The sequence below is a fragment of the Dipodomys ordii genome, unplaced genomic scaffold, assembly GCF_000151885.1.
Source record: "Dipodomys ordii isolate 6190 unplaced genomic scaffold, Dord_2.0 Scaffold51, whole genome shotgun sequence".
NCBI lineage: Eukaryota > Metazoa > Chordata > Mammalia > Rodentia > Heteromyidae > Dipodomys > Dipodomys ordii.
The window spans coordinates 7,026,509-7,040,507 of record NW_012267267.1 but is presented as its reverse complement, the minus strand read 5'-3'; the positions used below and the strand labels follow the sequence as shown (position 1 = coordinate 7,040,507).

Below are 13,999 nucleotides of genomic sequence, written 5' to 3'. Positions count from 1 at the left end.
TTGTGATACAATGGACTTTTATGTGCAACATGCATTCATTATGCCTTAGTTGCCCAGCCACTTTCTTAAGAACAATTGATATAACTGGACTCAATTGTTAAAATAAATGAAATAAAATGCATATTACTTATACAACTAGAGCCCTATATTTAGATGAAAAAAGACTATAAAAGACCACTTGGGATATTTACCATGAATGCATCTGTGACTGAGAGTTTGAGGGAGAAATCCTTGTGCAGACCAGCTTATAGAACTACCTTACCTATATTTGCTTGAATCAACAGCCACGTGGTTATAAAAACAAGTGCCAATGTGCATCCCCCAACAGTAAGGGCCATCAACAGTCAACTCCGGGATACAACTGGTTTTCCTGGTAAAGAAAACAAATTCATTCATGTGAAATACATCCAGAAAATACCAGAACCCAAATTATCCATAATAGTTTAAAGCAGCACTTTCTGTTTCTCCATGTTAAGATTTTGGTGTTTGTTTGGTTTTTTTTTTAAGGAAAAAATACCCTTGATATTAGTAAGCTGAAACATCTCAGTCACTTTGCAACCCCCATTTTAATGAAGCTTCTTAGAGTCAACACAGGGTTGGAAGACAGGTGCAGTGGCACTCATGTGTAATGCCAGGCAGGAAGATTGAAAGTTCAAGGGCAGCCTGGACTAGAAATGGAAACAGATGGACAGATAGATGAATAAATGAAACAACAACAAATTCAGAAGGCCTGGAGAGAAGCTGGTGGGTCATGTACATGTCTCCATCCATTACTGAAAAGTTCAAAATCAAGATGCTATATGATTCAGTGTCTGATGAAGACTTGTTTTCTCATTCTTAGTGCTCTCCAGCTGGGTCCTCAAGAAGTAGAGTAAGGCAGCCCAGGCACTAATCTATTCAAATGGGTTTTGCCCTATGATCTAATCAGCTCCCAAAGGCCTAATCTTCTAATTCCATAGAAATTCAGCATTCTCTTGCCCCCCATAGAGCTCTAAAAAGGGTCCCTTTGATTCCTTCTTTAGCCTGATCATCATTCTGGAAGTTCCAAGTAGTGAAAGCATCTTGTCTCTAGTCTCTGCTAGCTGTTCTTCTGTCTTCTGTTGATGCAACACTATGAGGACCACAGGACACTCAAAATATATAGGTTTTGCTTTATTTCTACTTTCTCCTTAGGAATCTCATCCAGTGCCATGGCCCTATCATCTATAAGCTAAAGCCCCAAGATGCATATTTACAACTCAACTACGCCTCTGAGCTCTGGTTCCCTATCTATCTGTCACCTTAGCTTTATCACCTCTTGGGTGTCTAACAGTCTTCTCAATATTAACAAAGTTAAGTCAAATTCTTGGCCTCTCTCTCCAAGCCAGTTCTGCCAGCCTTTTCTATCGCCACAAATGACATTCATGTTTCGATGTTGCTACAATCCCAGTAGTCACCTCTGATTCCACCCTCTTCTTCATCCCCCACAACTAAACCATCACCTGTCCTGTCATTTCCCTCCAACACACACCAGAAATCAATCCACTTCTCTCCACTCTACTGTACCAATAAGTGACATCTCTCCTTAGATTACAAGAGCCCTCTAACATGTCCCATCCTTGACCTTTGGAAATCATTTTTTGAGTACCAACTAACTTTTAGAAACTCACTCCACATGACCACAGTGTAAAACTTTCCTGTGGGTTCTCATTGCTGTTAGAATGCAATCTGAAGTCCTTATCACACAGGGTCTCTTAGCTATGGCATGACCTCCCTCCCCCTGCATCTTGTTCAAACAACTCTGTCTCTCTTACACTGGCCTTCAGGCATTTTGGGAAGGGGATAGGCTGTTAGCTGCCTGTGCCCTCTTATATCTTCTGACTGACTTATGTCAGATCTTATCAGAGAGCCTCTCCCTGGTTCTTGCTGACCAATGTGATCTTCCTTATTATTTTCTATTTACCACCTTGTTTTCTGTCTTCATGGCACAAGCTGTAACTACCTGGTTTCTTAGTTACTTGTTATTTATCTTCTATATTAGAACACATACCACGATAAGAAGAATATTAACTATTGCTCATTGCATTTATCACCAGGTAAAAGTTAGTGTCAATATATGTCTTAAAAGAGAGCAAGGGGGGAGATGAAGGAATAAGAGCTACAGAAATCTCCCAATGAATATCCAAATGGCAGGTAGAATGGACCACTGAAGCGTTCATCTATAATCCCCAGGACCTTGTGACTATATTACCTGAAGCAGCAACATGGATATGTGATTAAAACTAATGACCTAGAGATTATCTTGGATTGTTCACATTAACTCAATCTTATCATGTGGATCCACGAAAGAACAAAAGGAAGATGGAAGACTTGGTCAGAGAGACATGATGTAAGAAGGACTCAACCTACCACTGCTGAGTTTGAAATGAAGGAAGGGGCTATGAGCCAAGGAATGCAGTAGCCTCCAAAAGCTAGGGGTGGACTTCAGTTTACAGCCCACATGAAATACAATTTCTGTAAGTCTTGGTTTAAATGGAGAAACACAGATTTAACTCAAACTTCGCTGTTCCCCCTACTCTCCCTATCTAACCCAAGCATCCAAGGTCAAGGCATATAAAGGCCTCTGGAAATGAATTCTACCACTATCTGCTGACACTTCATTGTGTAACCACCCTGAGGAAACAGTGTCTCTGAACCTCCTATGTCTATCAGGCTCTGTGTCTCATATTCATGTGGGTCTCCTTGCATTTCTAGGATTCTTAGACTGATGGCATCTTTTTAAGTCAGATGATTAAATCAAGCCACTTTGGTAATTAAGCCACTGCTATGTTTCAGGAAATAGGAGTACAAGACAGATAGGATTGTAGCTCATGTGGAAACAACATTCTGGAGTGCAGAAACAGACAACAAAGGAGATGGTAACACATCCTTTCAGATAGTCACTACAGAACAGAAAAGAGGCAACAGAGCTTGGAGAAGAGAGGGACAGGGGATGCTTCCTGGAGGAGCTGGAGCTGAGCCCGATGGGGGCTCAAGCTGAGCCTTCCTGAGAGGGAGCATTGAGTGCAAAGCTGCAGGCCTCTGTCCACAGAGACAAGACCAGGGCAGCTTCACAGCTGTGGAGAACTGGAGAAGGCAGTAGACAAATCCCTTCCAAAATTAGGTCCATAGCAGAAGTGGCTCCTGCCTTCTCCCTCAGGCCAGCCAGAAACCACCACAGAGATCCAGGGACAGTGCCGCTGATATGCTCCTCAGCAGGGCCTCTCTGGGAGCCTTACTTACATGTTCAAGTCAGACCCAAACCTCCTCCCAGTATCCTGGTAGCATCCTGGCATTGTCTTTTCTTAGCACCTGCCTGTCTTGGCCATTGCTCTGCAAGCTCTTGAGGAGCAGGGGCCACATTCTGAGATGAGTAGCATGAAAACATTTAAGCAGGGTTGCTTATGCTTTCTATTTCATTGCTAGTTTACTTCCATATGGTTTCATTCAACTATATTCCATCTTCTGCTACATTGTGGCTGGCATCATTGGTACGTTTTTAATACTGTAGTGAAGAGATTTAAAGATGCTCTCCTGGGCTGGGCACTGGTGGCTCACCCCTGTAATCCTAGCTATTCAGGAGGCTGAGATCTAATAATGGTTCAAAGCCAGCCCAGGCAGGAAAGTTTGTCAGACTCTTATCTCACTCAGCTCTTCAGCTCAAGACTAGTGCTCTACCACTTGAGCCACAGCGCCACTTTCTGGTTTTCTGGTGGTTTATTGGAGATAAGAGTCTCATGGACTTTCCTGCCCCGGCTGGCTTTGAACTGCGATCCTCAGATCTCAGCCTCCTCAGTAGCTAAATTACAGGTGTGAACCACCGACGCCCAGCTTTCTTATTTCACTCCTATCTGTTAACCACCAGAAAACCAGAAGTGGTGCTGTGGGTCAAAGTCGTAGAGTGCTCGCCCTGAGCAAAAGGGCTAAGAGAGAGTGCCGAGGCCCTGAGTTCAAGCTCCATGACGACCACCAAGAACTACAGAAAGACGCTGTCCTGGCGTATTGACTATGTGCCACCAAGACACTTGATTCTGAGCAGGTGTCAGGATGTCATTTTGCTCTTCATGCTATTTTGCAAAAGCACATGAAATTCCTTGGTGAAAGACACTCTCTGGTGCAAGAAGCAAAGGCTTTATCTTTATCTTCAGGGATGGGAAATTGAGACTGAGAGAATACGGTATAGACCTTGTTAGAATAACTCTTATCTTTATCCTTTAGTCATATTTTGGCAGTTTATTGTTTGTTTTGCAAGTTAGTACGTAAGTAACTAAGGGCTTCTTTGGGGCTTTATTTCTTTCCTTCCCCTTTCTAGTACTGGGATTTAAGCTTAGAGCCTCATGCTTGCAGGCCAGGAGCTTTACTACTTGAGTCATGTCCTCCATCTCACGTTGCCTTTTGATATTTTTGAACAGGATCTCGTTTTTGCCTGATCTTCCTAGTTACACTTTGTGAGTATTTAGGATGACAGATGAGTGCCACCACACTCTGCACCCAGATGTTTTTGTAGGTTGAGATGAAATCTTGCTAACTTTTTGCCCAAGATGGCCTCAGTGATCTCCTGATCTCTGCCTCCTACATTGCTAGGATCATAGGCATGGGTTACCATACCTAGCTTTTTTGTTGTTGTTGTTTGTTTGTTTATCAGTTGTGGGGCTTGAACTCAGAGACTGGAGCTTTTTTTGCTCAAGGTTAGCACTCTACCATTTTGAGCCACAGCTCCATTCCAGTTTTTTGTTTGTTTGTTTTTTGAGTGGTTAATTGGAGATAAGAGTCTCACAGGGACTTTTAGGTTTGTCTTAAACTCAGGATTCTTCTGTCTTGGCCTCCTGTGTGCGAGATTACAGATGTGTTGCACCATGCCTAGCTCCAATAGCACTCTCATAGGGATTTTCAACATGCATTGGGATTATTCTTCAAATAATGAAATACTTAGATGATCATGCCGAGGATTACTATCTCATATCATACATCTGAAATATGTGTATGTATAGACATATCTTTATATATTAAATAGGTTAAAATGCATAATCTATAGCTCATGTAACATTACATATATATATATATAGTACTTAACCTAAACATCACATGCCAAGATAAAAATAGGTATTTTTATTTCATGTCACACGTTGATCCAAACATAAACATTTATTTTCTCTAAATACCAAGTGAAAACAAGTCCATTTATGAGAAACCCAGAACCCCCAAAGACCTTCAAGTAAATGAGGTATCTTCCAATAAAATGAAACCGCCTAAACATTGTAAACATCCTTCATTTAATCAGTCAAGAGGGTCTGTAGTAAAACTACAACTCTGTCATGAATCAGAATCAAAGAGTATGCTATGTCACTGAGTCATCACCCACTCTGTGACAATTTCCAGACAGTGTCAAGGTCTCAGGGGAAGGGGGAGGGGTGGGAGCCAGGCATGAAATACCAAGTGGCAGAAAGGCGGAGCTGGGGGAGGCAGGGGGTGGAGGGGGTGGGGGGGAGGGTGCTGCAAACTTCTCCTCCTCAGCCGGTCTCTGTCCCTATAGCTCCAGAGAGAAGCACAAGATAGACAGATGCTCAAAATTGACTGATGGGGCTTGGAAACACAGCTGTTTTTGTTTTTTTTCTCCTCTGGTTATGATCTTGTGTAGGTGGTGCGCTGCACTTCTACATTAGCTGACTTCTGTTTGAGGAAAGGGATGGTCTTGTAAAAGGGAGAAGACTAGAAATGTTCAGTGTTATTGTAGGCTGTGACCTGTACTTCATTCACCAGCTAGACAGAGTTGTTATGAAAAAAAATGAACACATTGTGGACCCATGCAAACACCAACCACAAAATCAGCTATGCATAGACACTGTGTTTCCTGAATCTTCCTTTGAATCTCTTTTGCAAAACATTTAAGATTTTCAATGTACAAAAACTTTTTTTTCATACGTGTGTGTGTGTGTGTGTGTGTGTGTGTGTGTGTGTGTGCATGCCCTTGCGAATACTGGGGCTTGAACTCAAGGTCTTGTGCTCTGTTTGCTTGTTTTTGTTTTTGTTTTCACTCAAGGATGGTGCTATAGCACATGAACCATAACTCCTAGCTTTTTGCTGAAATAAAAGTCTCTTGGTTTTTGTCTGTTTGGGATGGCTTTGGACCTTAATCCATAGATCTCAGCCTCCTGAGTAGCTGGGATTACAAACATAAGCATTAGGTACCCAGCCATGTAGTGGAATTGTGTGTTATATTATAGCAGATAAAACATTGCATGTTAGACAATAAGGAAAAAAACTTCAAAGGTTACCTGGCAACGATTCTGCTTCTGTTGTTCACTTTGCCTCCCCACAGCTGACATGTCTGTCTGGGATACCAAAGGACTAACAAACCATGGTTCTGAGTGTGCAACCAGGCTGGCTGGCTTACACATGCTTCATAACAGCAGACTCAGGGACACAGGGTGCGTGACTTTCCCTTCTATCACAAAGTTCCCTGAGACATGTTTTACTGGTGGTAGGTCAGTCAGTACACAGGCAGTGTTCTGGAGGTCATTGTTGCCACCTTCCCGTTTTATAAATGGACAGAGCAGAAACTTGGTTTTCTGATTTCTAATCCAACAACTTTCCTAGCATGTGAGACCAATTCTAATCATAGCAAAAACAGCAGCATCGTACTAAAGATATTGTGAGCTACTTAAAGATAATTTAAAAAATGATGACCTTAGAAAAGATAATGTGAAATTTAACATCATCTATAATGCTGAAGATATGAAGATATATATATATATATGTCCATGGCTTAAAGGAGAAGGGGAAGATCTACCCACTACCTCTACTTTTCCCTTTCTATCCAATAGTTGAACATCACAGACATGGGCTACATGACCAAACATCTCACCAACATAACAATAAGAAGGAAAGAAAGAAAAGAGAAACAAGGCATGGATGGAGATGGAAACAGCATATGTGCAAACATGATAACATTTGCTGCCTGGTCTCTTTCCTGTCTCTGATTGACTCTTGTAAGTGTACAGTTCTTATGATACTTGTTCAGAAAAAAATTGTAAAAATCCAGCCTCTGTCTCCTCTGTTCACCTCCTCCTAGAATTAGAGGGAAAAGGAAGCTGAAGGATGGAAAGGGCAAGGCACCCATTGCTGGGGAGACTGGGGTACCATCTGCTTCTTTCCCTCTACCTGGGAGGATAGTGAATTGGAAAAGCCATGGAGTCCAGGGCTAGGAGACTTGGATACCAACTCTGCTTCTTCTATTGCTCCTGTGTCATCATGGAGACTAATTCATACTTCAAAGCCACTTTTCTTTCCTTTAAAAAAGGCAAGCAAGAGCCAGGTGCGGTGGTTCACATCCATAACCCCAGCGATTCAGGAGGCTGATATCTGAGGAGTGTAGTTTGAAGCCAGCCCAGGCAGAAAAGTTCATTAGACTCTTATCTCCAATTAGCCACCAGAAAAAAAAAAAAGCCAGAGGTGGACCTGCAGCTTAATTGGTAGAGTGTTAGCCTTGAACAAAATAGCTCAAAGACAATACCCAGGTCCCAAATACAAGTCCCAGGACTGGCACACATACACATTCACACACATACACAAGTTAAGCAAACTCAGGGGCTGGGAATGTGGCCTAGTGATAAAGTGTTTGCCTAGCATGCATGAAACCCTGGGTTCAATTCCTCAGTACCATATAAACAGAAAAGGCTGGAAGTGGCACTGTGGCTCAAGTGGTAGAGTGGCTAGCCTTGAGCAAATGAAGCTCAGAGACACTGCTTAGGCCCTGAGTTCCAGCCCTAGGACTGGCAAAAACAAAGACCAAAACAAACAAACAAGTTAAGCAAACTGGCTGTGGTAGCATACTCCTGTAGTCTCAATGTTCAAGAAATTGAGAGGAAAAGGAATTGGAGCTCAGGAGTCCAGGATCAGGCTGTACAGCACTGTGAGACCCTCATCTCAACAAAATAGATGCAAAAACAAGCTCTCTCTCTCTTTCTCTCTCTCTCTCTCTCTCAGACATACACAAACGCAGAGAGAGAAAACAAAGGAAACAAGCAAAAGAAAAGGCAATTAATGCCTTTTGCTATTGTCTTCCTTGGTTTATTGGCAAGCTCTCTTCATTGACATGCTCAGTCTCTAAAGTCTCCATTTGTGAAAAGTGGTTCTGTTGAGAAGAAGAGAAGAAAAGCTGTCTTCCAATCTGGAAAAGCCTGGCATGCTATCTTTGAATACTGGAAAATCCTGGCAAGTTCAAGTTACCTTGTAACACCAACCCCTGTCTTTTCCTAAAGTGCTATAAAGCACTTAAAATAAGTCAGCATGTTACAATCACATTATTTTGAGGGTTTTCCAAGAATCTCATGATTATCTTAAATCTCGTTATTTCTAGGGAAAGAGGTTAAGAAAAAAATAAAACAACAACTAAGGCTAATGACCACACCACAACGTTTCTTATATAAATTGATAATTCAATGGAAGTTTTTGTAGTAAACACCCCTCATTGCTACCTGATATTTATACAATGCCTTCATTTTCCTGGCCCACTGCACAAAGTAGATTTCAAGTCATAACTCTAAATGTTAATAGTCTTTTCTGGCATTTTATCATAGTACAGAACATACCATTTTGCTATGAATAGTTAGTCCGTTATGTAAAACATCTCTGGCCTACAGGGGAGAAATCTGCACAGTGACTAGAAAATCTAGGAGGAGAACCACAAATAGATCACAGCTGTTTTCCATGTTTCCCTTCTTCACTAGTAACAAATGAACAAACAAACACTCTTTTTCTCTCCTCTTCCTTTTTGGCCGTACTAAGGTTTGAATTCTAGGCCTCCTTCTTGTTAGGCAAATACTGGATTACCGGAGTCACACCTTGAGCCTCTTTTTGCCTTAGTAGTAGTAGTAGTAGTAGTAATAGTTGTTGTTATTATTATTAGATAGCATCCCCTCTTTTCCCCTAGGCTGGCCTTCAAACCATAATCCTCTGATCTGCACCTACTGAGTAGCTGGGATTATAAAAGTGAGCCACTGTACCTGCCTAAACGCCTTTTCAACTCTCCCTGTATATTTAAATGCTGTGCAAAGTGGCTTAGACTCGTTTACTCAGTAAACTCTGGTGCTGCCATGCTGATGCTACCAAGTGACCAAGTCAAAGATGAACAATCACATCACCTCAGTGAAAGCTCGCAAAAGAGCCCCTCTGAACTTTGACAATTCTAGCTTTGTGGCCAGTGACCCTGAGCCTGTGTTTCCTTATTTGTAAAATGGGAATAAAATTGTAGCCATTTCACGGGTTACTGTGGGTGTTATATGAGATTCTCCCAGCATAGCACCCTGTCCATAGCAAAAGCTCAGGAAATAACACCTGCTTTATGATGATGATAAGACAAAACACCGTTATCACTTACCTTTCAAGGACATTGTTAGAATTAGGTTAGCAGCCTTTCTCTTGACTGACCTTTTTTTTTTTTTTTTGCCTGTTCATCTGTATTTTGCTAATTCTTATTTTCCCAAGCAATTTTAACTTCTAAGAATAGAAACTGGGTCTTGTATTTTTTCAATATATTATAATGTCCAGCAAATGCATTGAGAATAATCGGTATTTGATGTGTATTTGTATGTGAAAAAAAAACCCATCAACAACAAACACTGTAACTACTAGAAAAGAGTATTAGAAATTTCCCAAATCAAAGGAAATTATTTAAGAGATATCCTGGCTTTCTTTTCTAAGAATTCTATTTATTTATAGATAGTAGAACAGTACTTTGACTACAATTATAAAAATGACAAATACTGTTAGCACAAAACAGGTGAACTAATATAAAGATAAGTCCAATACTGAGAGATGATTTGCAACACTTACTGTTCTACGAAGATTCTTCTTCCTTAAAAATCCTACCTGTGCAAGTCTGGTGCTGGTGGCTCACCAGCTACTCAGGAGACTGAGATACAGAGTAAACTCTATCTCCAACTAAATAGCAAGCTGCCTAGAGGTGTGGTCAAGTGGTAGAGCCCAAGCTACGTAAGCTCAAGAAATCCCCAGCAAAGTGGGGGGGGGGAAGCTATGCTTTAGAACATTTTTTTCACATTAAAATTTATTCTAAGAATAAATGATGAGATTCAGGGCTGGAAATTTACCATCCTATCTAACCAGGATGACGTTCAAGAACCATGACACATGATTAAGGGCCTATAGCAAACTCTTCCAGGGCCCACTGTACCTAAGAGCCAAGAACTGAATATTTCACACTGAAATGGGGGAAGAAAGTGTCAGCTCTTAGCCACAAAGGTCCTCTCAGTTACATGCTGTACAGGAAACTAGCATTGTACCACTCTTTACTGATGGAGAGTAAAAATCTAAAGCGTATTGGCTTCTGTGAAGCTGGATATAATATTAAAAGCTAGCAATGCAAGCCAAAGGAACATAGACTTTGGAGCCACAAACCTGTAACTCTCTTTGTGTGTGCACAACTTTCCATATGTGTAAAATGGAAATACTGATAACACCTTCATTGTGTTTATAAAGAATTTTATAGGATAACAACAAAACCCAAGGGTCAAGTATGTGGTAGGTGTTCGACAAGGAGTTTCATTCATATAGAGAGCACACCACACATTGTAACAATTACCAGACTAGAAAGAAAGAAAGAACAAAAGAAGGAAAGAAAAAAGGACAAAAGAAGAAAGAAAGAAAGAAAAAGAAAGAAAGAAAGAAAGAAAGAAAACTGACTCATTTTGCCCTATTCTTTAAGGGGCTTGAACTCAGGCCTTGTGCTTTCTTTTATTTAGCTTTTCCTCTCAAAGCTGGTGCTCTACCACTTGACACACAGCTCCACTTCTGGGCGTTTAGCTGATAACCTGGAGATAAGAGTCACAGACTTTTCTTCCTGGAGTTGGCTTTGATCCTCAGATCTTAGCCTCCTGAGTAACTAGGATTACAGATGTGAACCAGGGGCTTGCCTTCATTTTTGTCTCTTCTCTTCCCTTCCCTTCCCTTTCCTTTCCTTTTCCTTTTCTCTTCTTTTCCTCTTCTCTTCCCTTCCCGGTCCTTTTCCTTTTCGTTTCCTCTTCTCTTCTCTTTTCTGTCCCTCTCTTCCTCCCTCCTTCCTCTCTCCCTCCCTCCCTCCCTCCCTCCCTCCCTCCCTCCCTTCCTTCCTTCCTTTTTCTCCCTCCCTTCCTTCCTTCCTTCCTCCCTTCTTCCCTCCTAACCTCCCTTCCTTCCTTCCTTCCTTCCTTCTTTCCTTTGTTCTTCCTCTTTCTTTCCCTCCTTCTTCTTTCCCAAGGAAAATCTTTACGTTTCAGAGTTACTATTTGCAAAACCTGAATAGAAGTGCACTTACACAGGCGCCCTTGCAAAGCGCAAGAAGCCCCCCCCCCCAGAAGGTAAGAAGAACCTCACATTTCACATCTGATGGTCGTGACCCCACAGGCCCCTGCTGGTTACCGGCCAGGCCACAGAAAGTGCTGTCTGGCAGGGCAGTATACCCTCATCCAAGACAGAAGGAAGATCTCCCAAGGGTCTTACCGCACGGCAGATCCGTGGGCCTGGGCCAGGGTCTGGACCCCGAGGGGTCCCTCTGCTCCGTCCCACAAGCAAGCTCAGCTCAGCGTCCCCGTGAACTCCAGGGAGGCTCCGCGTGAGCGCCGTCCTCTCCCTCCAGCCTAGCTCCAATCCATCAGGAACTCGGTGAGGAGAAACCCCCACTGCAGCTCCAGGGGCTCAGCTCGTGCTCGGGATCCCCAGCTCCCGCCGCCCACAGGAGCCGCCGATCAACTCACCGCTCATGGCCAGCCCTGGTTCTCCGGCCCGCGGGGACCGCACCGGGGCCCCCGATGATCCTCTGGGCCACACGTGCGTGTGGCTCCCCGCTCACCCGTGCTCGCCGCCCAGCCCGAAGTGAGCACACCGGGCCAGGGCGAATCCCAGCGTCCGGCCGTGTCCCTGCCCCTGACCATGACGGTGACCGCAGCCGTCAAAGGGGAAGAACCCGGCTTCCCCAGCAGCAGCGGGACTCGGCTGGGCCTCGTGCCTGCGGGTGGCCCGTCCGCTCCCCACCACCAGCCGCCCGGCCGAGGTTCTGCCACCTGGGAGCCCGGCGTGTGTCACCGTGCGCCAGGCAGTCCCCTCTCTCCCCGGGCCACCTTGATCTTCGGAGAGCAGAGTCTGCCTCCTGGGACGGAGCGCAGACAGACTCACCAAGATATCTGAGACACCCAGATAGAGGCAGGATAAAGTCATCTTCTCGGCTCCCTCTGCTACGCACAAGCGGCACTTTTGTCGTTGCAAACCTCGGGGGAATTTGTCCCCGAGTCTGAGCTTCCTCTGCGCCCTGGACCGTAGTAGCAGTGAGGGAGCACTCACCGAGCCGGGCAGGAACTGGTAGAACCTTCCTTCAATGTGCCGTCTAAGAAGCGAGAAAGAAACCTCTAATGAGGGACTTCGGTGCGGTTCTGAGAGAAGGGGCCATCCAGTGAGAAATCAAAAGAACCTCCACAGAAACTCTGATACGCTGCTGCTTCATCACCGGATCATTTCCGTTTCCATTTATTCATTTCAAGGTTCTTCTTTTTAATGAACTTTTTTTTAAATTGTGAAAATACCGTACAGAGGGGTTTCAATTACATGGGTAAGATAATGAGTACATTTCTTATCAAGCATTGTTGTCTCTTCCTTTGTTTCCCCTTCCCGTCCCTTCCCATTTCTCCCTCCTCCTCCCTTCTCTCCACCCCCCCCCCGCCTTTTCGACATAACGACTTGTACATCTCATTGTTGCAATGGGTCCACCTGTATCCCTGTTTAAATGATTTGTTTTTTCCCTTCCCCTCCACAAATTATAACAACATCAAATACAGTGAAAGCAGGGGTTATACCGTGGGGGAGGGACATACAAAGCAACAAAGAAATCATATATGTGAGAAACAATCTCAAGAAAGAAAAAACATTTGAGACCTTATCTTGGGGTTTATTTCGCCTAACATCAACTTATCTGACCTTTTCTGCTTGTCTCAGACATATACTAGTTATTGCAAATAAGGGAAACCATGGGACCTATGTTTCTTTGGGCTTGGCTTACTTCACTTAATATATTTTTTTCCAAGGTTCTTTTTAGACTATTACAGATGTGTGTTTATGATCTATCATTCTTTTGCTTTCAAAAAAGTGAAAAGAAATTTAAACAAAATAATTTAAAATTTTTTAAGATATTAACAGAGTAGGATACTCCTGATAGCTTTCATGTTTCACTCAGTGTCATCACAAGTGACCTGTTAATAAAGCAGCATTAAAAAAAATACTACCCTACTCCCCACCCCAAGTATTCTTCAGGCCCTGGAGCAGAAAGAGTGTGGGTTGGCTGAGGGTGTTTAGGTACAGGGTGGCATGCGCAAGAAGAGAACTCTGTTACCATACTGCCCAGACAGTACCGTGAGATCTCTCTGATAATACTCAATGAACATGTGTAAAGATGAAACGTAATAAATTGAGGGCATGGGTATGATTGAGAGAGATGGGGGAGAATGATGAAAGGGGTGACACTGATCAAGATGCATCGCTCTTAAACTGACATGTTGAATTGAAACCCTTTTGTACAACTACTGAAAGATAATAAACATATAAATTGAACAAAGACCTCTCCCAAATTTGGTGATGTTCAATAGGAAAAATGGACAGCAAGCCGGGTGCCCGTGGCTCATGCCTGTAATCGTAACTACTCAGGAGCTGAGGTCAGAGTATCACAGTTCAAAGCCAGCCCAGGTAGGAAAGTCCGTGAGACTCTTATCTCCAATAAACCATTAGAAAAACCAGAAGTGGCGCTGTAGCTCAAGTGGTAGAGTGCTAGCCTTGAGCTGAGGAGCTGAGGGACAGTGCTAAGGCCCAGAGTTCAAGCCCCATGACCTACAAAAAAAAAAAAAGAAAAATGGAAATCAGTGATTTGTAAGTATGTATTTTAATTTATATGCTTTAGTAACTTGTTTATGTGAATACTTTGTTACAAATGAATCTTTTTAAA

The 13,999-nt window shown here is 43.0% G+C and overlaps 1 protein-coding gene across 1 annotated transcript in view; it reads right to left on the bottom strand.

Moving 5' to 3' along the window:
• Il12rb2 (interleukin 12 receptor, beta 2) overlaps positions 1 to 12,386 on the bottom strand; it is a 63,790-nt gene extending 51,404 nt beyond the window's left edge. The window contains exons 1-2 of the mRNA XM_013020654.1: positions 12,187 to 12,386; positions 263 to 370 (exon numbers count right to left, since the gene is read on the bottom strand). Coding sequence (XP_012876108.1) covers positions 263 to 338 — 76 coding nt within the window. The 5' untranslated portion in view covers positions 339 to 370; positions 12,187 to 12,386. The remainder of the gene's footprint in view (positions 1 to 262; positions 371 to 12,186) is intronic.
• Positions 12,387 to 13,999: the final 1,613 nt, after the last annotated feature.